A 22,134-nucleotide genomic window follows, 5' to 3' on the forward strand; every position below is an offset into this window, starting at 1 on the left:
AAAGTCGTGAGGGTTTTCTTATGGCCTGGAAGCCTGGTGGGAGCTCCCCACACCACTGGGGATCCAGCAGTACTCATCTAATGCAGACATTTCTGCTGGCCCACCACAAACCCCATGACTGTACAGAAAACCCTGCTTTTTCAAAATCATTCCAACTATGACTTCTTTTTGAAGTGAAAATCGGGGTCAGAGATGTCCATTAGCCAACCTAAGCCCGTCGGTGAAGATGAGCTTAACTCAGTGCAGCAGTGGGAACTGCTCCAGTGCTGGAACACAAGCTGCTTCCTGGAGCTGCCCTGTCCCTTGGGCCTCGCTGCCTGTGGGCAGTCTCTGTGTTTCAGGCTATTCTCTGGGAAACAAGGCCACTGTTCCCCCTGAAACCCTGAACTGTAGTATTTTGTGGCTGCGGGTTTGCCCAGAGTTGATGTTTACATGGGAACACGGACAAAATCTGTTCAGGAGCTTCTCAATTACAGCAATGCAGATAAAAAGTTTCTTTTCCTCAGGAGTCTTCACAGGGACTTCAGATGGGTTTATCTGAAACCTTAACTCAGGGAGCATGTCTTGAAGACTGTCATAGTGGAATTGGAAGCAATTAGGCCTTTGAAAGCATATTTGATTACAAAGGTTGACTGTATATTGCATGGCAGGTTGTTTTCCTCACTATTAATAAGCTCTAACCATTCCCTGTAATAGGTATAACCACAGCTTTATTTGATTTAAACACTGGAGAACTCTATCCAAGATGAAGTTCAGCAGTAGATCATATAGTCCTAGCGATTCCCCAAGGACATGTATTTACCCTGTAGCTTTGCACAGACAAGGTCTGTGGCTGACTGACCCAGTAAAGGAGAACACTGTAATGGAAAAAACACAGCTGTGTTTATTCCAGCAACTTGTCTCCCGGTGCACCAACCTCTGCCTCAATAACCAACTGTGTTTGTTTCAGTGGCTGCGCTTTCCAGGGCTTCAGCAGGTCTGGAAATACCACAAGCAAATAGACAAAGTGCTTCTAGCTCAGGTTCAGAGATGTGTCTTAGTCTGGGGAGGAAAAATAGTATCTGCCTTTTCTACTCTAGCTTCCCTGTGAGCTTAAGGCAAAGAAAGTATGTGCAGGTAAAGAAACCTGCTCCTCTTCTCATGCCTGCAGCTCCCTGAGAGGAAGGTGTGTAGTACTAACAATTAATTCTTGCTCTCTCTCAGACAGCAGGACCACTTTTCTCTTTCAAACAGGACCACTGTTTCTCTCCCAGGATGCTGAATATGCAGGTCATTTTCATGTGTGAAGGAATCTGGATTATGAAATCTAAACATAGTATGGACTGTGATTAATATATAGAAGGAAATTAAATTGCAAATAAGCCTGAAAACCTATCTGTCCATTGAGCAACCAAACTAATAAGGGTTAATAAACACCAAATATTAGACTTGCAAATTCAGTTTCTACCTTAACCAACCAGTTTTTCCAGGAAAAGAAAGGAAGTTGTGAAGGTGACTTGCAAAGTATGTCTAAATCTAATAAATATGCATGGTACAGTGCTACTGACCGTAAAAGGATATGAGGTGACAGAAGGAAATTCAAGATCAAGTTTTAAAAAAAAAAAAAACAAACTACATCTAATTTAAACTAGGCTGGATGCCAGTTCTCCCCAAGACTGAAGCCTGACTCCTTATTCACCATGACATGGTTTCCACTGTAATCTTCCCAATTTTTTTGTTCCATTTCTCCTGTAATAGAAATCCTGACTTCTGTACTTTGCCTGCTTACAGTTTTAATGTTTGTGAATGCTCTCACCCTTCAAAAGGATTTCAGCAAAGGCAAATAGGAACCAGGGCCAGCCAGCTGATAATTCTGAGCCTGAAGCACTGCAATGTTTGATAATCCCTGTAGCCTAAAATCCTAGTTTATCTGCAATCCTTCATATTGTGTCCAAGTGATGTGCTGTCACAAAACCTTTATCTTTCATGAAGACTGCTGAACAGAAAGGCACCTTCCTACCTTTCCAAATAGAATATATAAGTATACAAAAGCAGCTGACCCCTATCTTGTCTCTCAACTTCAGCTGCTTTTCTGGCCAACCTGAGAGCTCAATCACATGCAGATGTTCATCAAAGTACTCAAAAGCAGACCAGATGATTAATATAGGCACTGCTGTCCAACATCACCAGAACCCAAACATATCTGCCTAGGGAGAAGTGGTATTTTCAAGATATGTTGTATGTGAGCACAAATGAGTTATGTTCTCCCTGTGCATTTTGTGAAGACTTCATTGTTCTGCATTATGCAGCTTCTAACTTTAATACAGATTACCATTGACAAATTCAAATACTCCATTCCTTGATGTCTAGAGCAGTGAACTTCCATCAAGCCCATGTAACATAAACAACAATTAGATAGTTACAGAAAAGCTCCTCAGGTCACTGTAAACCATCCTTCCCAACAGCATATTGACAATACAATTTCTATCACACTGTAGTGCCCTTCACCAGAGTTACTCAGCCAAAGCACCTCTACAAGTATTATTCATAGACTCATCATGGAATCATAGAAAGGTTTGGGTTGGAAGGGACCTTAAAGGTCATCTAGTTCCAACCCAGTGTGAACTTTTCTTCTCCACCCTCACCTGGGACTGAACAGTTATTCCTATTTTTAAGCGAAAGGCACTATGGTTGAGGGAAACTGAGAACTTCACTCAGGATCACACAGAAAGGCAGTGGTAAAACTAGATTTACAACATGAAGCTGAGTCACTCTTCTAAACCACACTCCCGTCATACCAATTATTTAGCTATGCTATGAAGTTAAAATCCTAATGTTCTTGGGACAAAGGGGCTTCTTGTAAGCCCTCAACTAAATCCTCTATTTGTGTGTGTATATACACACATGCGTGCGTGCGTGCGTATGTTTGCATGTGCAGATTTACAATCTGGTTTAACACAAGTGTGTAACTGACTTTTTGATGGGCATGTGCAAATATGGTATATGATACTGTGTTGGCATGGCAACTATCTACAGGTTTTAAATAACGGGGTCAGGCTGTAGTGCAAACCCATGTCACTGCCAAGGGGTACAGCTGCTCAGTCATCTGTGCTTCGAGCAGAGCACCCCACACAAGGAGTTCAGCACATACCACAGCAAGGAGCAGGTGCGTTGATGTGATGAGTGGACACATGCCCGTATTGCTAATCACCTTCTCCCCACCCTAAGCAAACTCAGCTCAGCTTCCTGCTGCACAACCATCTCGCTCTTACCTGCCTCTGAATACACTCGGTTTGCATCATGGTTGTAGAGTAGCTCTGCACTAAGCAGCCAGAAGGCCAGGAAGCCTTCCTCCGGCAGTGGCACATTGTTGGTCTTTATTACCTCTGGATAATAATAACAGAGGGGGCTTTTGAGGGGTGAGAGGCATGAAGAGCTGAGTTTAGTTAAAGGACAAACATATAGCTGTCATGTCTTCCTTCAGTTCTGCCAGGAAGTACTGTGTCACTTCCTGAATGTGACTGTAACATCATTACATTTTAATAGCATTACATCAGAGACTGATTCAGCTCACTATATTGATTTTTTTTTTTTCCAGTTAGATCAGAAATATCAACTACAAAGGACGATGACCACACAGCCATTCCTTACCCTGTTCCTTTGGCTCATGCACTCATTCTGGTTCTCTCTCTGGTGTTACACACGTGGAAACAAGCACATCCGCACCCACGATCACTTAGGTACAAAAGCAGGCCAGGAAGATGGTACATGCCTAGAGATGCATACAACTTAAGCTATGTTAACACAATTAATTGTCTCCAGGCATAGTTGTCTTTATCAGCTATGCTAACATCAGTAGTAATTGGAGAGCTACTGCTCAGAGTGTTACCACAGAGTGCCTAGTAAAGTGTTGGTGACTTAACAGATAGAAATCAGAAGAACAAAATGTTGCTATGATGTTTTAATTGACACAGAGCTTTTGCTACATTACATTTCAAAAGTATTTAAATTCACCGTAAAATACATCTTTGGTAGAAAGATCATTTCTTGACCTTCACACTTGAAGAAGTGTTTCAGATAGACAAAAAGACCTAGCACCAAAGCTTGGCAAGATACGATTTTTAGCTATTTTTAGTCTAAATAGGTACTCAGCCTAGGCTTGAGAACAATAATACAGACACTCTTTTGAGATTTACTCTAGTCAAGTCCCAACGTGGTAAGGAAGTGCAAGTTAAATAATTCTACCTATTTTCCTTCCTAATTTACAGCTGTGCAGTGACAAACAAAAGGAGAACAGGAGTGCCTACAGGACTTCCAGGCAGGAGCACTGTAACTGGTTGTATCTGGTGTTGATGTGAAGGCTCAGAGCTCAGCTCTCCACGTCTTCCTGCAGGCAATAGGACAGAGTCCGCTCCCAGTGCTGGTCTGAGGCCTGTAGCGTAACTGTGAAACGAAACCAGTGAGCCCCAGCCACCCCAGCGGGGTATTTGACCTCTCGGCTGTTCCAGCGGCCGCCGTCCCTCGGGACACCGAGGGCCTTAAGCACCGGGCGGCATCACATGAGCCGGGCAGACAAAGCACGCTCTGTGAGGGGCTCTGCCGGCCCATGGCGAGGCCCGGCGTCTTTACGAAATGCCACTCGGCCTCTGGCAGCGGGCAACCTTCCCCGGGCCAGGACCCACCACCCCGCGGCCCTTCTCCTGCCCCGCTTCAGGCCCGCCGGCTGGAGGCCTGGTGCGCTGTGACCCCATGGTGGGCTTCGTTCAACGCAGAGACCCCCCGACTGCCTCCCCCCAGCCTCCCCTTCTCCCCGTGGCCCGGCTCACCCTGTCCGCCCTCGGATCCCCTCAGGCCACCCCGGTCTCACCCCCTGGGAGCCACCCGCCACCCCCTTAGCACTCTCCTCTCCTTCAGCCAGGGGCTCCCCCCCACTCCGCCCCGTTCCCCCTTTGGTACTGTCCGCCACCGCGTCCCAGCGCCCCCCCGGCCGCCCAGCCCCCTTGGTACGCCCCGCCCCGCGCTGCCGCCCCGCCCTCCCAGCAGGGGGCGCCGAGGGCGGTGCCCACCCCGGGCCGGGGCGACACCGCCGCGGCACTTCCGGTTGTTGGTGGCGGCGGCGGGAGCGGGGCCGGGGCCGGGCCGGGGTCGGGGGGAGCCGGGCCGGGATGGCGCTGGACGTGCGGCGCCTGGAGGCGCTGAGTCTGCAGGAGCTCAGCGCGCTGCTGGACGACGAGGAGCAGCTACAGGACATGGCCCGCGAGATGGAAGAGGTGAGGGGCGCCCGCGCAGCCCCGCGCCCGGGCCGCGGCCTCCCCTCGGGCCGCCGCCCTCCCCTCAGCCCGCTGCCCGCGGGGCGCCGCGGCTCGGGGCTCGCTGTCCCGCCGTCCCACCGCCTCCATTACCACTTGCTATTTGGGGGGGAGGTGTTAATGACAGCCTTCCACCGGCGGCACAGGTGACTCCTTCCTCCCGGCCCTGCTCGGGCTGCTCGGCGGTCACGGCTCCGCCATGGAGCGGCCGGTAAATAAGGAGCCCCTGTGCTGCGGCAAGCGCTGCCTGCCCCTCTCCCTCCCCCTCTTCCTCCCGGCCTTTTGTTTGCCGGCCCTCGGTAAGGGGGCTTCTGTGCCCGGGCACTGCTCCCGAGCGCTGGCTGCCAGAGGAGGGGGGCTGAGGGCTCGCCGTGCTGAAAATGCTCGGTTTGTACTAAATTAGGAGACACTGACGGACCGGAGGTGGGATCAGTTTTTCCATTAATACAGCCCTTGTTTTGTGCCTTGGCCACGATGAAGGATTTTGTCAGGGTGAAGTCGGTCCTATTTGTGGTCTCGATCTCAGTGCAACTTTAATTCAGAACAATATGAAAGAGATTTCTGTGTGCCTGAGTTGGTATGCTGGGCGCAGTGAAGGCTGTCAGGCTTTCTGGTGCTTGTTTTGCTTATTTGAAATGTCTTTGTCAGTGTATCAGACTCTAAGCTGTGCTTTTGGATCTATGCTTATTAAAACAAAATAGAAGCCTGTTTTCTTCCTGCTGCTGTGGTTGTCTTTTACTGGTTTTTCTATATGCCAGTGGACACTGTATTACAGTTCTGATAAGAGACTGTTCCGGGTTTATTTGACCACAAATGTGCCTGAAAGACTCTTAACTGTGTAGTCAGCTAACAACAAATAAGATGAAACCATTTATATGAAAAATTTAAAAGAAAGAAATGTGCTGTACTTCTCTGAGTCTTGTATTTATTGGTTTGGTTTTTTGTTGGTTTTTTTTTCTTTTAAATTAGAGGACAAAAGCCCCAGGAAAAAAAGGTAGCAATATATTCTTGAGAAAGAATATTAGTTTATTGAGTAAGATCAGTTATAGTTGCTTTCCCTCAACATTCCTGCCCTTTTACTACTTCCGAGGAAATTGTTCTGGATCACCTCAAACCAAATTGTTAAAGTATTACAGATGAAGAGGCCACTGAAGGTTGAGGCCGGGATAATAAGGTGTCCTAGGGAATTTACTTGCTTCATTATGCAACAATTTGTATTTTGAACTTTGTGTAAATAGACTTGTGAGGGGGGCAGGCATAATAGCATTTCATATGAGCTTGTATTTTGAGAACTTAAACTGCTGAGGAAACATACTGCTGTGATAAGTAAAACATGCAGAGATCTTAGAGACACCATGGTTTACTGGGGGGCAGGAGTACCCTTCTATAAAAACGAAATATTTAAGGAAAGTCAACGGGTTATAACGGGCATAACTTTGTAAAGATGCAAGTAGGTGCAGTACTGCTAGTTTAAGCGTGACCTCTGACAGGGTACATGAGCAGAAGGCCTGGCTCAGTGGGCTCTTTTTTTATCATTTATTTGTCAATATGTGCTTAAGACTGTAGGTCAAAAGTGACAGAAAACCTCAAGACCTTAGTAGAAAAGATCCTCTCTCACTGAAGAACTAGACCATACTCTCAATTTGACCCTCAGGTTTTCCTCCTCAGCTGGCAACCGAAGGCTTTTAAATTGTAGAGTAAAGTTCTCCAGGCCTGAGGGAATATTTTGTGGTGTTTGGAAAGTGTGGCTAGGTTTGAAGGTATTCAAGCTGTGTGGAAATATGGCTATGCTGCTGTCTGGTATAATCCTCTTTTATTGTGTGTGGAGGCTTTTACTAGAGTCTGTTCAACTAGAAGTGCATTTACCCACCTTGGAAGGAGTTGGCCATGCTTGAATACTTCTTCCTCATTCCGGTTTTGCCTCCACTGAATTGTTTACTGCTTGAGTTTGTGCTACTGGGTCGTGATTTTTCACTGTGAAGTATGTGGCAGGAAGAGGGAGTGAGGGAAATCCTGAACATTAAGGAGGAACCATGGTGACTTCACTGCTACTTGTATAGGTATTCAGTTGTCAGTCCATACGTATCTAGGTTGTAGGGGCTATTCCAAAGTCCTTAGGTTTGTCATTTTATTGTGGCATGCCAATTAAATCATGATTCCTGAGTCACTTTTCTGAGGTCACTTGTATTTTCAGTGGCAAAGTTGGTGAAAGCCGATTATTCCATAATTGAAAAAACCTTTGTTCTCCTTGTTGCAAGGGAAACCCAGCTCAAAACCCAATGTTTTGTTCACAAAGAGGAGGACTTGGAAAACCACTTGGCTTTCTTGCTAATAGCTAAAAATAGGTACCTTCCAGTCTTGAAGGGAATGTATTCCTGTGCAGCATTTGAGCAGGATTTGTATATGTCATTGTGGGGGGGAGTGCGTGTACACACGTATATATATAGCTCTATATCTATATATATCTGTGTGTGCTCACATGCACATTCATATTGCACTGGGGTAATATGCATATACAGTGTCCCTCACACTGTATCCCCAGGTATGTGAAAATGTGGCATCAAAGACCTAAGTTGCTGCTTTTTCTGTCTGTAAGGTTGTTTTTGAAGCCTCTGGGCTTTTAGCGCTTGAACAACAAACATCTTGTCTGATAGAAAGAGGAAGGAAGCCAATTGTCTGGTACTCCCAGTCTTTTAAAATTGAGGAGGGGTTTTTTTATAATCCTTTGAGGTTAATCTCTGTTGTACATCTACAATATTCATCTTCATGAAATAAAAGTACATTGTTTATAAAAGTCAATCTCGGCATGATAACTCTAAACAGCATAGATGAGAGAATTTACAGTCTGACACTGGTGGTAGATCGATGATGAATTTCTCCTGTGAAAATGAGTTTTCTTTTTGTCTACTGGAACATCACTTCAGTAACAGTGCAGCATTGTGTTACTGACCGCTAAGGTTCTACTGCCAAAAATTATTTACTTTTCAAGACCTTAATTATATGAAATCAAGAAGTCAGAAATGTATTGCCTTCCTCTCATTCCAGGATTTCAGAGTACGCTGGCAAACACAGAAGGGGTTTTTGAGTGTAGTCCTTCTCTCAAAAGCCATTTGAAAAGATCGGGCAGTGTAGAGAGTCCAAGTTAAAACTATGTGAACGCATGCCCAGATTTCTTGGATTCTCACTCGTGTCCTAAAACCACATTGTGCAAGTGGTTATGTTCTTGTTTGGCAAACATAAAATTTAGTTACGAAGTTAGGAGTTAGACTTGGTGACAACTATAGATTTTTCTCTTCTAGCTAAGCATCAAATGAGTAACCTGTGTCTGATGAGTGCAAATTACAGTTCTGGTGTCGCTTTCCTCTGCAGTAAACATTTAGAAATTGCAATTTACCTTCTAACCTTTATTTTGTCATTTTTAAAGCTAGTACTTACATAATCAGAATACCTAAATTTAGCAAATCTAATTACTTTGGAATACGTATTAATATTTATTACTGAACAGATGTTGTTAGAGGGTGTATTATCATTCACTGGTACTCGATGAAAAGCACTCTTAAATCTTCTTCTGTAAAAGAAGTCTCTCTTCTCCTACTCTGCACCTGTCAGCTCCTGTTTCGGGGGTTAATTTGACACTCCAAATGTGCATCCTTATACTTCCGCAATGTGACTGCATATTTTATTCCTAATTTACAAGTATGTGTAAATGAAAGAGAGAATGTGGGAATGATAAAGACTAGAGCAAGACCAAAACTAAAGTGGATGTATGCTATGTATAAAGCAATTAAAATGGTGCCACATAAAACTTTTTATTTATAGCTCCTTAAGAGACTTTTTTTTGAAAGTACCGAGACACTACTTGCCATGGTGCTTGCCAAAGCAAGCTTATAATTATAGCAGCACTTGATGGACTTTGTGGGTAGCTGGGATTTCAGTTGCTCTGACTGCATCTCAGGAGGCATCTGGTCTGGAATTGTTCTTCTGAGAACGTGCTTTTGGATGAACAGGAGTGACGCTTCTCAGAGACGTTTTGCACAAGTAAAACTCTTGCTGCAAACGATTATTTTGGAGTAAATGGTAAACAGTAAAAATGTTGCTAAGCTAGTACTAGCTTCTGTTTTAATTTTATTCAGCATTTTTCTTCCTTTTTAAAAAGAGGAATGAAATGAAACTGCAGTTGATGAAAGTAGTGGAATCTCAATTCCCAAAGCAGTTGCTGCTGCCTGTTCTTGGAAGTGCTTATTAAGTCCTTGAGTAAAATTATTCAAATTATTTCTGTTAAAGAAACACACTTTTTAAGTGTCTGAAGTTTTGAAGTGCTGCATAAACCATGATTTTTGTTTTTAATAACCTCTTCATGTCCATGGCTTCATTTTCTTGCAGTGCGCAAAATTTGGTTTGAGTGGTCTACTCTGTGGTGCACAATCCTTCTACCATTAAAACCCTTTTATAAACAGCTCAGTATTTGTCCTATTCAGAATTCATACTGAGAGCTTAGCAGTTAAAAAAAAAAAAGCATATGTTCTCTTTAATATTGTCCTGTCTCATTATGTCTTGTGATTCTGACTGGTATTTTTCATGTTTTCAGATTAATGTTTCCTGCCTGTTGAAGTGCTCATGACCTCAGTAGTCTTGTTAGCAATTCTGATAGTCGCATGCTGTTTGCTTATTACTCTTAATTTTTTTTCATTGTACTTCCAGTAGGCAGGTGAACATCTGATGCAGTAGCAGTTCCCTGCTAATACACATTTTTGTCACACAACACATCTGCCAAAATAACTTCTATTGGATTTATTCCTTGCTGGGCTATTGTCTTGGGCTTGTGGAAAGCTGTGAATGGATGCTGAAAGCATGCTTTGTGCTGCATTGATAATCTTAATAGACTGGTCATGCTGAGCTGTATCTTTGACCCTTGGATAGTTTTGCAACTGTTTTTTTTATTGTTGTTTTAAATTAGTCAATGCTTTTTGAAAGCTTTTCTGCAGGGCTTTTTAGGCTAACTTCACAGTGTTTGCTTTTCTGATTGCTTGATTTAACTTGTAAATGCAGCGCAACAGTTGCAGAGAAGTATTACACAGACCTTAACATCAGTGCCAGAGATTATTCTGTTTGTAAAATCTTGACTGTGTTCAAGTTGTGTTGCTTTGAGATTGTATCTGTTCTATTGGTTGTGAAATAAATTCACTCTTTCTACAGACTTCAGCCTTTTTTCAGTGACGCGAAGCATTTAAATGTCCTGAAGAGATGGAAGCGTCTTCACCAGCTCCTCAAGTTTCACTAAACATCATTCCTAAGTTTACCTTGTATTTTGAGGAACTGGTTCTTCTCATGCTGTTGAGTAAGATTCAATTTGAGTTTCCCATCTCTTCAAGTGTCCATTTTTTAAAGAAATTCGTCACAGACTAATGTTGGAAGTAAAGACTTCAAGAGTGTCACTTGATCATTAAATATCAATCACGTTTTTTGTTCAACTTCTGTAGAAAAAATGTACCCTTCTTAGAAGTGCTATAATACGGAGAAGGTTGAGTCATTAAGTCTTGTGTAATTTCAAGCACTGCAACTTGAAGTGCGATTACAACTACCTTATTTTTTTTCAGTTTCAAAACAAGTATTTTTAAGACTTTTGCTTAAGTTTAGTCCATAATTGCTAGATGTCAGATGCTAAGGACAGGAAAGGATGTCACTCTGTGTTAGATGTAGATAGGTCATAATATTGATATTTTTTTTTTTCTGATTTTTACAAGTCAGGTACATCATATGCAGATACTTAGTCATCTTTACACATTTGAAATGATTTAAAGTTATTCAGAAAATCATTGTATAAAGTTAGGCATTTGCTTCTTCCTTCCCCTCCCTAGTCCTGTTGAGAGACATTATGATACTCAAGGCAGGACTGTTATTGAAAAGTAGTGTTTAAAAACATCGCAAAAGCCTCATCTGACTTGAGGAAGCTTTGTCTGTTGTTCTGTATGTTTACCTGGCGTTCTTCCTTCTCTTTATTATATATGATTTCAGCAAAAGGTTCATTTTCCTGGGATTTGTGCTCTTGAAAGGTTTATAGGTTTGTGTCCACTGGCTTTTTTCTCTCTAGAGGAAATGTACGTGTTGTTCATCCTGAAGAAAGATCAAAGTTCACTCATAAAACTAGTCTTCCCAGACTGACTGCGCAACTGCTTTGAAATGAGAATATCAGCTTTAGAAGCAGTGAAAATACAATCACCAGATTAAATTGAAGTCGCTTGAAGGAAGTAGTTTGCTCATTAAAATGGTGAAAGAGGAGAGGCATCAGGAACCATGAATCTTTTTGCACGCAGTCTTCTTTGGCTGGCAGTTCAGAAGTCAGGTAGTTAACAAAGCTTGTGGTGATGGCAGGTGATTTGGTAAGAAGCTGGATGCCAGTAATTAAACTGTTAAATCATGTGTGTTTTAATTCCCGTCATAATTCTTAGAAAAAAATGTAAAATAGGGGGACTTAGGCTTTCTGAAAGCAACAGTCTTAACAGCACTGGATCATATGAGAAGAAACAAATGGAAGCAACCAGTTTAATTTAAATTATTTTGCATTGGATTCCAAAGTGAGAAGAGAGGATTTTCTTTTTATTCTTGGAAAGGATTCAAGTTGAACACAAGCATAGGGCTGGAAGCTTGTTTAGGCTTGATGTGAGAATCTGAAGAAGACAAAACAGTATCACAAGTACAGTTTCTCTGATTTGCACAATTTAGAATAGAATTTTGTTTTGATTGATGTAGAATTTAGGACTCAGCATTATCCTTGATTTTTTTAAAGTGGTTTAGCAAGAACAGAGTGAAAGAGGGTAAAACTGGTATTTGAAGAGCTGTATCTGGGGACAATTGAGCCAATTTTTAATTCAGCTGATTAAAGTAGTGTATAAATATTTCAAAAGGAGGTAATTGCTTTCAAAGACACTGTTGCTATGCTTGGAAAATATTTTTACCTGGTGCACAGTTTTGTGCTCAGACTGCCAAGAACACCTGAATTCAGCCCCTTTCTGGGGCTTTTAAATAGCTCATTTGGGTTTCCTCTTTTCCTGTTTCTGAGGTGTGGCTCTCCTATATCCACCCATGAGTGTGAAAGGAAGAAAGCACTGTACTCTTTGTGTTTGCACTGAATTCAGTGCAAATGTCCATAAATAAGATCTATTATAGCTAAACAGGGGTGCTGTGGGCTAGAAGGGGCATATTAATGTAGGACGTCACAAAAAGTGTTTCACTGATTTTGAAGGCAGCTTAAAAGAATCAGCCTGTTGTGCCATGGGAAAACAGTCCCACTTGTTGATTCAGACTGAAAATCTGAAATCAGATCCCTTGGTTTTGTTTTGTTTTGTTTTTTCCTTTTGATGTCTGAATATTTTAATGAATCTAATGTGACATCCAGGGCAGACTTCCCCAAACACTCAACTTTCCCAAAGCTCATGAAGACTGTCTTGATAAAATCATATGCGTGTGTGTATGAGCGAACTCGGAATCTTGACGAATCTTGGTTTCATGAGAATTGTTATTTGTTCTTTAGGAATAACGTCTTTGGGCTAGGATATGTTAACCAGAAGGATTAAACTGAAAAACAAGCTTTTGGCATTAATCCAGGACTGATTTAACATAGTTGTGGAAGAATATTCTGGAGAAGGAGTAGTAATGATGCAGTCCTTGGTTTTTGCATTTTAATAAGGGATGATATTCTTCTTCAGTCTTACTGCATCTTACTGCTGGAATTCAAAGATTTTGTTTTTTAAGAGCAACTGTTGCTTTATCTGTCAGTGTCCATCATGGGGGAATAGTAGGGGTGGTGTGTGAGGTGGGGATGAAGAAGCATCTTCAGGTAGCAGGGTGTAAATGTAAAAATCTGATCTCACAAAGCTGTGACAGCCCACAGGTCAGACCTCACATTAATTTGTGACAAGAATTAGAAGAAACTCGGGTGACATAAACTTCACTCCTCTGCCAGTTAGCAGAAATGTCTTAAGTGAACACCCAAAGACAGGTTTCTACACAGTAACCACTGTCATGCCACCGACACCCGCCTCTCGCAGGCAGTTCAGCGTGGCAGGAACCCTGTTCCTGTTCTGAGCAGGCAAAAGCCGTTCTGCCTGCAGGAGTGTTCACGGGCACCTCTGCCCCCGCTCAGAGAGGAACTCCTCGAGTCCTGTCCCACAACACTAACTCTTTGAGTAATTACCATTTCCAGCTTGGAGAAGAAAACTGTTTAATGAGCTCTCTGCTGCATGTGGAAAAAAAGGTGCAGGAAAGTGACTTCAGAATTAATTCCTGTTCAGAAAGCGATTCATCCACAGGTGCTCATAGCTGAAAGAAGAGATCCTTATTCTCAATGCAGTTCTTCTGAAGGTCTTTTCCCATGAGCTTCAACAGTCCATTGTTGTTTTAGATGATTTCAACATGCTGTTTGCAGCATAGACCTCCTCATTCCTTCTCGATGAGATGCTAGTAAAATAGTATATTAGTGGAGCAGTAAAAATACAGTTTTGTGAGAAAGGATTTTGTGTAGCAGAAAAAGGAGATCGTGGGAAAAGAGTGCAAGAGCTGAAGCTGACCATACCCACCAAAACCATAGACATGCCCACTGTTTGTTAAAAGTCCAAAAGTATTGTTATTAGTTGCAGGTCCAACACCATAGTACTAACTTTTACAGAGAGCTTACTTTTGTTGTTTATTTCACGCAGGTTTTTTTTTTTTATTTCCAGGCCCAAAATGTTCAGCACAGCAAGGACATGACTCTTGCCAGCAATCGCAGTCTGGCAGAAGGCAATCTTTTGTACCAGCCGAAGTTGGAGTCTTTGAAATCAAGTTTGACTGAAAAATATCGAGAACTGCAAGTTCTTTTTGAAGCATACCAGATAAAGAAAACAAAACTAGGTAATGTTTTCTGTTGACGATTATGATTTGCTGTTTTCTAAGCGAATGTAAATCTGTTGCGTGGTTTTTTTGTTTGATTTTTGGTGTCTCGCTTTTAGCTGTGTGATTTAGAGTACAAAATGAAATGTCATTCTTGTGTAGTTCTGAAACAGATCATGCTTCTAGTGATTTATTAAGTATCTGTTACACCTAGTAACAAACGTACTGTGGATTCTTTCTATTACTTACCTGTTGTTGATCTATTGTTCTCTAAATCATCAAATTCATTTACCTTGTGAAAAAGCAAAACAATTTGAATTTTCAGTGATTAATCATAAATCAAACGGAATATTATATTTAGCTTTCTCATTTCATACTGAATTATGAAGTATTTGCACTCGCTGAAGTGCTTTGTCTTTCAATATTATAAATATATCATTGTAATTAAATTGCAGCTTTTAGCACTCTGACAACGTTCCTAAACTACTTAATACATTTTCTTACTGTAGATTATCCTGTCTAGAACAATGGAGTATGCTAGTTGTACAGATGTGTCTTAGACATTTTTATGCTTGCCGAGGCTGTATAGCTTCAGTTTGAAGTCACTTGGAGCCAGCTGTCATTTACTGTTCATTTTGTGCCATTACAGACAGACAATCCAGTAACGCTTCGCTGGAGACCCTGCTAGCGCTGCTTCAGACAGAGGGGGCTAAGATTGAGGAAGACACAGAGGTAATGAGAGTACACTTCAATTCTGCCACTTACACCCATTGCTGAAGACTTCCAATGTACATAGCTGCAGTCCAGTGTTGAAAGTGTGATAGACTAAAGGGATATTTTGAGTAATATGGTCTGGTCTTTGCTTTCAACTTCAGTGAACAGCCATTTGGTTTCAGCGAGAATTTTTTTATCAGAGTAATTTTTTACTCTTAACATCTGTGAAGTTTAAGAGAGAAAACACTCCTTTTCAGAAAAGAAACCCTCTTAGTTCCTTGGCATTGCCTTCAAACTCATAGCATATAAATGTGGAATATTTTTTTTTAATGGTGTTTGCCTGGTATATGTATTAGTCCAGTACAAATGTCAATTAGTAACTAATGAAAACCTGTGCCTGCACTGTTTTTTCTCCAGCATTTCCCATGAAACATTCCATTATGATTTCAATGTATCTGTCTAGGTGCCAGTGGTCACCACTGGCTGTGATACAAGTCCTTGAAGGGTGGTCTGTTTGGAACATAATGGAAATGTTTGGTTTTGTTTGCTGATTCGCCTGCAGGACATTTTCTATAACTATACCGGGGGAAAAAATCTGCTTATTGGTTTTGAGTTGTGATCACAGAAAAATATTCCCAGGACAAGTTGAATTTTGTGATATGTATGGTCACCTCTCTTAATTATTAAACATCATTTACTCAAAGCCACGAATAAGTGTGAATATTAAGCCTGGTTTAGCGATAATCTGCCTCTCTGTACTGAGTCTTAGTTCTCAGTTTCTGTTGGCATTGCAAGCAGTACTGAGCTGTAATTCAGTTTAGCTGGCAATCTGGAAAGCTGTTGAACTTGATTCATTCCCGCCTCTGATGATCAGGGGAATGTTCAGAGCTAGATTCAGATGTTCTTACTGCTGTTGCTTCAGTATAAATTTAAGCAAAAATGATATTTAACTCCCAGTGCTTCTGAGTAATAACTAACTTGAAATTCTGCTTGGAATTCTTAGTATGCCAGTCATCTTCCATATGCAAGCTGGAAAGTCACAGGCAAACTTAAGCTATTTTTAGGATATAAGCCATTTAGATTCTCTTGCAGTATACAGTTTTCTAAGAGATTGTTCCATATTTAACAGAATATGGCAGAAAAATTTCTTGATGGTGAAATACCACTGGATTCCTTCATTGATGAGTATCAGAGCAAGCGTAAACTGGCTCACCTGCGACGTGTAAAAATTGAGAAGCTCCAAGAAATGGTGCTGAAGGGACAGAGACTTCCACAGGTTCAGCCACAGGCTCAGTCGAGAGCACCCGAGACAACACCAGCACCTCAAGATTCCTACACTTCGGATGCAAACACTCCTCCTTCAGTTGTGCCCCGACGAATACCACCCCCTCCGCCTTCTTCAGTCCCAGCAGGACGCTTTCCTACTCCGTTTACTGCAGCCATGAGTTCAGGACCAGCTCTTTCTTATCCAGGTGCTCCGTATCCTCCTCTCCCCCCTCGGCCAGGAGTTCAGTCTGCAAGTCAAATGCCACAGCCAGGATACCCATCTCAGTTTGTACCACAGTATCCTCCAGCTCTTCCCCAAAGACCGCCTCGCCTTCCACCACATCCTGGCTTTATCCTCCAGTGAATATTTTGGTGCGCCTAACTTATGTATTGGTGCTTATATTTCCTTTTCTCCCCATCAGAGACTTAATGTAAGCAATGGAAAGCCTCTGGGTTTTGCACAATGGAGTACAAAATTCGAGCTGTGGCACAGAGGTTTGCAACTGCGTGTGGTAAATGTGATTATTTTTGTTTTCAAATATCAGTGACAACAGGGTTTTTCTAGGAAGGTGATAGGGTCTAAATTTCGTAAATCCATCAAATTGTGAAACAACGTACAGAGGATTTTCTGACATTACAAATTGAATCACACTCTGAATTCTTTAGTGATGGTAAATGAGCATCCTCCTCTGTTCCGATGTATTCCCATCGGAGCTTGATGTACGTGTGGCAAACTGGGAGCTATTTGTCTCTAAAGAATTCTCTGTCAGTGCTGGTGTTTGGGTAGTAACAACCATCTCTGAATACTGGGCAAAGAGTTGCAATGGAGCACATCAGCATCCTTTGCAGTGTGCCCAGACAATGGCATTCGTGGCCAGGTGCACAACGTTTTCATAGCTCACTGAGCTGAAACTCTTGTCAGAAAATATTGTATGGTTTTTAGACAGTAAAAGTTACAAGAGTTTCATTTCTACATTTCAGTTGTTACCTTAGAGTTTTCATAATAAAAGCACGCACTCTTCCCACTCCTAAATAGCTTGATACCCTGAAAGTCCTGGTCTCTTGAAATTAAACTAAACTGTTTGTAGAGCCAGTTTAGAGTTTATATAAACTTTACCAGGCATTTTTATTTCCTTGCCTATTAAGACTCTTTCTTACCGTTTTTTTTTTTTTCTTTTCCACACCTTGGATACAGAAGTGATTTTTTTACACAGGTGCTTAGCTTTTGATATCATGTGATTCCAGGAATCTAGCAGGGTATTTTTTTAATCAAATGCTGGGTTTTCACATCATGTAATTGCCCACTTGAAGCTCCGCAATTTCATTTTATCTCTCAAACTCAGTCTCTCGCTTGGCGGAACTATTTTTAGCTTCCCCATTTCCTTCAGTTTTGCAGTTTTTGGCATGCATATCTATCTGGAATTTGTAGTTAACGTTTCTCTGCAAGCAGGCAAAACAGAAAAGCTTTTTGAACTTCACGGTGGCTGTTTGCATCTTACATAATCCGTTCTTGACTTCTTATGCCACTGGAGGGGGAAGCTTTTTAGGGGAGCTCACGTTTCATTCTCAATGTGACTCTTGAAGCCTGAGGTGCAGACGCATGCTGGTATTTTAATCTAGCATTGGGGGAGGCAAATCTTAACACTTGTTGCTTGTGCAGAGTGTGTCCATAAATTTGTTACCAATTTCTTCCATCCACAAACAACTTTCAACTAATTCATGGTAATTTAAGAAACTCACAGTCCAGAATCTGTCATAGCTTCTGCATTAATTCAGAACACTTTCATATCATTGTCCTGGAATGCACTGCATTGTTTGGAAGTCTGTACTACAAACAGCATCAGTCAAAATGGACTATCTGTTTCTTTTTTCTTTACGTAAGGCCCTTGACTCTCCTTAATCATTTCCTCTGGAGTGTGGTGGTTGCTAGCAAATACTAATCTGAAATCAAGCTCATAACAGGAAGCTCTCTATTCTGAAAATAGGGTTATTTGGCTTGTTTTGCCTTCTGAAGACAAAGGGCAGAAGGTTGGTCAGTGTTACTGGCATCTGAACCAATTCCCCAGCGTAAGTCTGGAAAGTTTCTATAGATGGGGGACTTTGTGAAGCAGTGTGCGTTGGATTTGTTTGTAAAATGTGTTTTTTCTGTAATCTAGTGATGGTACAGGATGTGTTGTTCTTTTTTTAAATAATATAATATCTTTACTTGGTATTATTTTCTCACTGAAGCTTTGTATAAGCATGGTTAATTATGACTCGTTTCAAAGTAATTTTGCTGTGCTATTAGTGCTGGTATTTGGATGGCAACTGTTGTATCTGAATGCTAAACATAAGTCTGCTGTAGAAATTGTTTGTGTCCTAGAAAGAATTAAATTGGGTGGGGGCTACCAAGGTGGTGACTGACTACAGAAATTCGTACTTTGAGCCTGCTACACAAAAATTCTAAAACACTCTCAAATTAGTTTTGCTAACGTTTAATAAAAACAACCAGGTATATTTTACACTTATCAAGTGCCAACTTTTTTTCTGAGGGTTGAAAATCCTCAGAAGTGATGGAGGTGATAGATAAGTGTATTGTGAATTTGCACTGCATTTTATGTATCTAACTTTATTGGTATTAGTAGTCCAAAAATATTTTTACTACTTGTTAAATTTTCTGTCTTTTGGTAACTTTTGTGATAACATGACCTTTCAGGGATACTTTATCTAGAAACAAACTCTTGTGCAAACTAAATACAGACAAAGCTAATGCAATTTTTCTGTCTGAAAGCAAAACAATGCATTATTGCATATGCATGTGGCTGATGTGCCTTAAGATCACTACTTGTGATTGTAATACTAGGATATTAGCATTTTTATCATTTGAATGGCCATTGCTTAACTCTAATTTAAGGGCTCTTCAAGAGCACTTTCTTTTACAAAAAACTCACCCTCATACTTCAGAAAATACAAAGGCTGTATCTGCTATTTGTAAGCTTATAGTTGCCTTCACTGATGGATAAGTTTGAACATAGATAATGTAACTAATGTGATGTTTCAGTTATAGCAATCTCGTAACTGAAATCCAGCTGCTCATGGAAAACATTTTGCCATTAACTCTGTGTGTGTGCGCACAAACTGTAAATATATACTTGACTGCTGGTAACGTTTAAGGGTAAAGGAGAAAGATGACTGTGGAAAGTTTTTTAAATCATTTCAGAAACAAACGTTACAAAACACTAACCTGAATGAGTTGGGCAAGAGATGTCAGTGCTTTTGACCTGTTGCCCTTCGACAGCTTCTCCTATTCTGTTATAACTAATAAGTAAATTCTGCTATGGCTAGGATGTTTAGAATCATACTAATTTGCACTGTTTATAAGATAGTGAGATTAAAATGCCATAGGCAAGCTGAGAGTTGAGAGGAGGTGGCTCAATATGCTTGCCAAAATATATATATTATAATGTTGTCTTGAGGATTTTTAATGTCTGCTGCAAATAGCATATACTTCCCCAAAGCAATTGGAGTGGAGAAAAACCTTTTAACTATGATGTGTAACATGGCTTTAGAGTTGTTGGTAGCGTTGAAAATGCTCTCTTTGGATGGCATTACTTTTGCCAGTCTTTTGTATGCAGTTTTGTAAGTTATGACTAACTCAACTGTATGTGGTTAGGTTGTTTGATTGATGATCAGCACTGAATGGTTCTCACTCAAGGATGAGTTTCACTGCACTTCAGTGCTGTCTCCTAGAGTCAGCTGTTCTAGCACAGCTGGTCCACACAGGTCACCTTTGTACCAGTGACCCTGGTCAGAAAATATAGAAAATAAGCTTTCATGTGATACCAGGCAGAGCCCTGGGCACAGTCCATCATGAGTAACCATTACATTTAGTGCCCCAACTTCCACAACCTCAGTCGTGACCTCTTTTGGGACTTCTCTACCCTCTCAAACTGGAATAATGACTTAGATACAGAGCTCAAATCAACAGCTCCTTTAGCCTGAATATAGAGCTACTTGGCAAACATTGAGTTCAGAGGAGGTAGAGTCGTCCTGCACCTGGACAGTTCCTCTATGTAATCCTGGACAGTCTAATATAATAAAGGGGCAATTTTATATGCCTAGCAAGTTGTGAAACGTACAGTGGATTTGTTTGCATAATGAGTCTTTCTGTAATCTACTGTGGTCTGATTTTAAATAAAATAGCATATCTCTTGGTGTCGTGTTCCTATTGTGGCTTCATTTAATCACGGTGGGGTTATGTTAATGTTTTTCAATACTAATGGTGAGTTTTATGTAGCTACATGAGAAGAGTTGTAGGTGAATGTAGAACATAAATTTGCAAGAGAATAACTTCATAGTAAGTCTGTTGGCCATGTTTCTAGTGACTGGATATAGCGAGTCCATTTTGTATGTAGCTGATACAGGATAGATACGCTCAGAGTACATGCTGCACGTTGTCATCATGGCAACGTGTGGCCCATGGTGGGCTGTCTTGCCACGTAGAATCCCTTTGCTTTTGTTCTAGTTTCCTGCGATTAGCTGGAGTAGTCAAGTGTTCAGAATCTTCACCTGGAAAAGCTGAAGGAAGGGGGAAAGCCACTTTTATTGTTAAAAGAGGAGTAACTTAGATTTCAGCCAAGACAAGTTAGGAGAAATGAGTCAACCAAAGTTATTTTGGAATATGAGTCAGAGGGCAGAAAAGACCTGATGTTATTTTCTGTGATATCTGTCACTTTAATACCAATGTGAAATAGAAATCCTACTGCAGAGTAACTGGTAATATATGGAAGAAAATCCTTTTTTTAATGGTTTCTTGATATGTTCCGTTTGTGGTGGCTGTGGAGATTTGATAACCTTCTGCTGATGCAGAAATAGGAAACTACAGATGAGGAAAACTTGCTGTGCTGACTCAGTGCAGGTGGGCGAGGGAAGGGGATGGTGTTATATAAAAGCTGCAGTTCTTTAACTTGGCTCTTCTAAGAATTTGCAGCAACGCCCGTGTTTTGCAGCTTGAAGAAGGTGCGTGCAAAACTTGAAGAAGTGCCTGTTCCGAAACAGGTTCAGACGGCCCTTCCCCACGGCTCACGGGCACCAGGAGATGGTTCGGGGTGGGATCGTTCCCTGTGCAAAGGAGGGGTAACCCAGTACGGCCAGACCTTGCCAGGCAGGGCACTTGCATGTCAGTTGTGCAATGGATAACAAAAAAAGCAAAGTAACACAAAAAAAAGGCAAATGGTGTGTCAGTGGTAACACTGGCAGTATTTCACATGGTGTTGACTTGTCCCTTCTCTTTGGTAGCCAGCTTCAGAGGCTGTGCAAGCCTACACAGATCTTTCAGTAGCACTTGTTCCTGTAATTTGAGTCCTCTTCTGGTTGTATATTAATCAACTCTGATACCAGCCTTTTACAAGTATGTCTGTTCACCTCTCTGAGACTTTGTCACTAGAAACAAGACACGTGTTGCTTTGAGTTCTTTTGAGAGATTTGTCTCAACTGAAGTTTTAGAGCAGCTTTATTGAGACTCTGGTGCCGCAGCTGACACCTTGTCCCCGAAGCAGGCTGTTCCTGGGCAGTGTGTGGTGAGCTCTCAACCTCACCTGAAGCCCAATCTCTGTTTTTTCTCAACCTCACCTGAAGCCAAATCTCTGATTTTTCCCCATACCTGCAGCACAAATCGCAGACTGCTGAGGCTGGAAGACTTGCTAGCACATACCTTGAACCCTGGATCCTGCTGCAAGCTAAATGCTATCTTTTAGCATTACTTATTACCTCCAACCTGTTCAAGGGTGCTTTTTCTGCGCTTTTGTAGATGATGAGTAGAAATTATGTTTTCCTTCAAAGCTAAAAATGTTTCTCTGACCACATAAGCTAATTTCACACCTTGCTACGTGCCCTTAAAGTTGCACGTTATTCTAGAAACCGTTGCTCAGGATGAGCTAATTTCTGAGAGATTCATTAATCTTGAGAGAAGCCGGCCACATCCCGTAGAGGATGGGAGGTGGCAAAGTGGCTGCAGTTC

General features: G+C 41.6%; 1 protein-coding gene and 1 long non-coding RNA gene across 2 annotated transcripts; one reads left to right on the forward strand and one right to left on the reverse strand.

Moving 5' to 3' along the window:
- Positions 1-3,926: 3,926 nt before the first annotated feature.
- On the reverse strand, positions 3,927-5,486 carry LOC141951178 (uncharacterized). The gene is made up of 2 exons (XR_012631285.1): positions 5,382-5,486; positions 3,927-4,422 (listed from the first exon to the last, which is right to left on the reverse strand). It is a non-coding gene; the product is annotated as an uncharacterized LOC141951178 (long non-coding RNA).
- VPS37B (VPS37B subunit of ESCRT-I) lies at positions 5,080-20,330 on the forward strand. Its single transcript, XM_074887082.1, has 4 exons — positions 5,080-5,249; positions 14,006-14,177; positions 14,806-14,888; positions 16,000-20,330. The coding sequence occupies exons 1-4, from the start codon at positions 5,145-5,147 to the stop codon at positions 16,498-16,500; spliced, it is 861 nt and encodes a 286-aa protein (XP_074743183.1). The 5' UTR covers positions 5,080-5,144; the 3' UTR covers positions 16,501-20,330.
- Positions 20,331-22,134: the final 1,804 nt, after the last annotated feature.

This window comes from Strix uralensis, chromosome 17, assembly GCF_047716275.1.
Source record: "Strix uralensis isolate ZFMK-TIS-50842 chromosome 17, bStrUra1, whole genome shotgun sequence".
NCBI classification, from domain to species: domain Eukaryota; kingdom Metazoa; phylum Chordata; class Aves; order Strigiformes; family Strigidae; genus Strix; species Strix uralensis.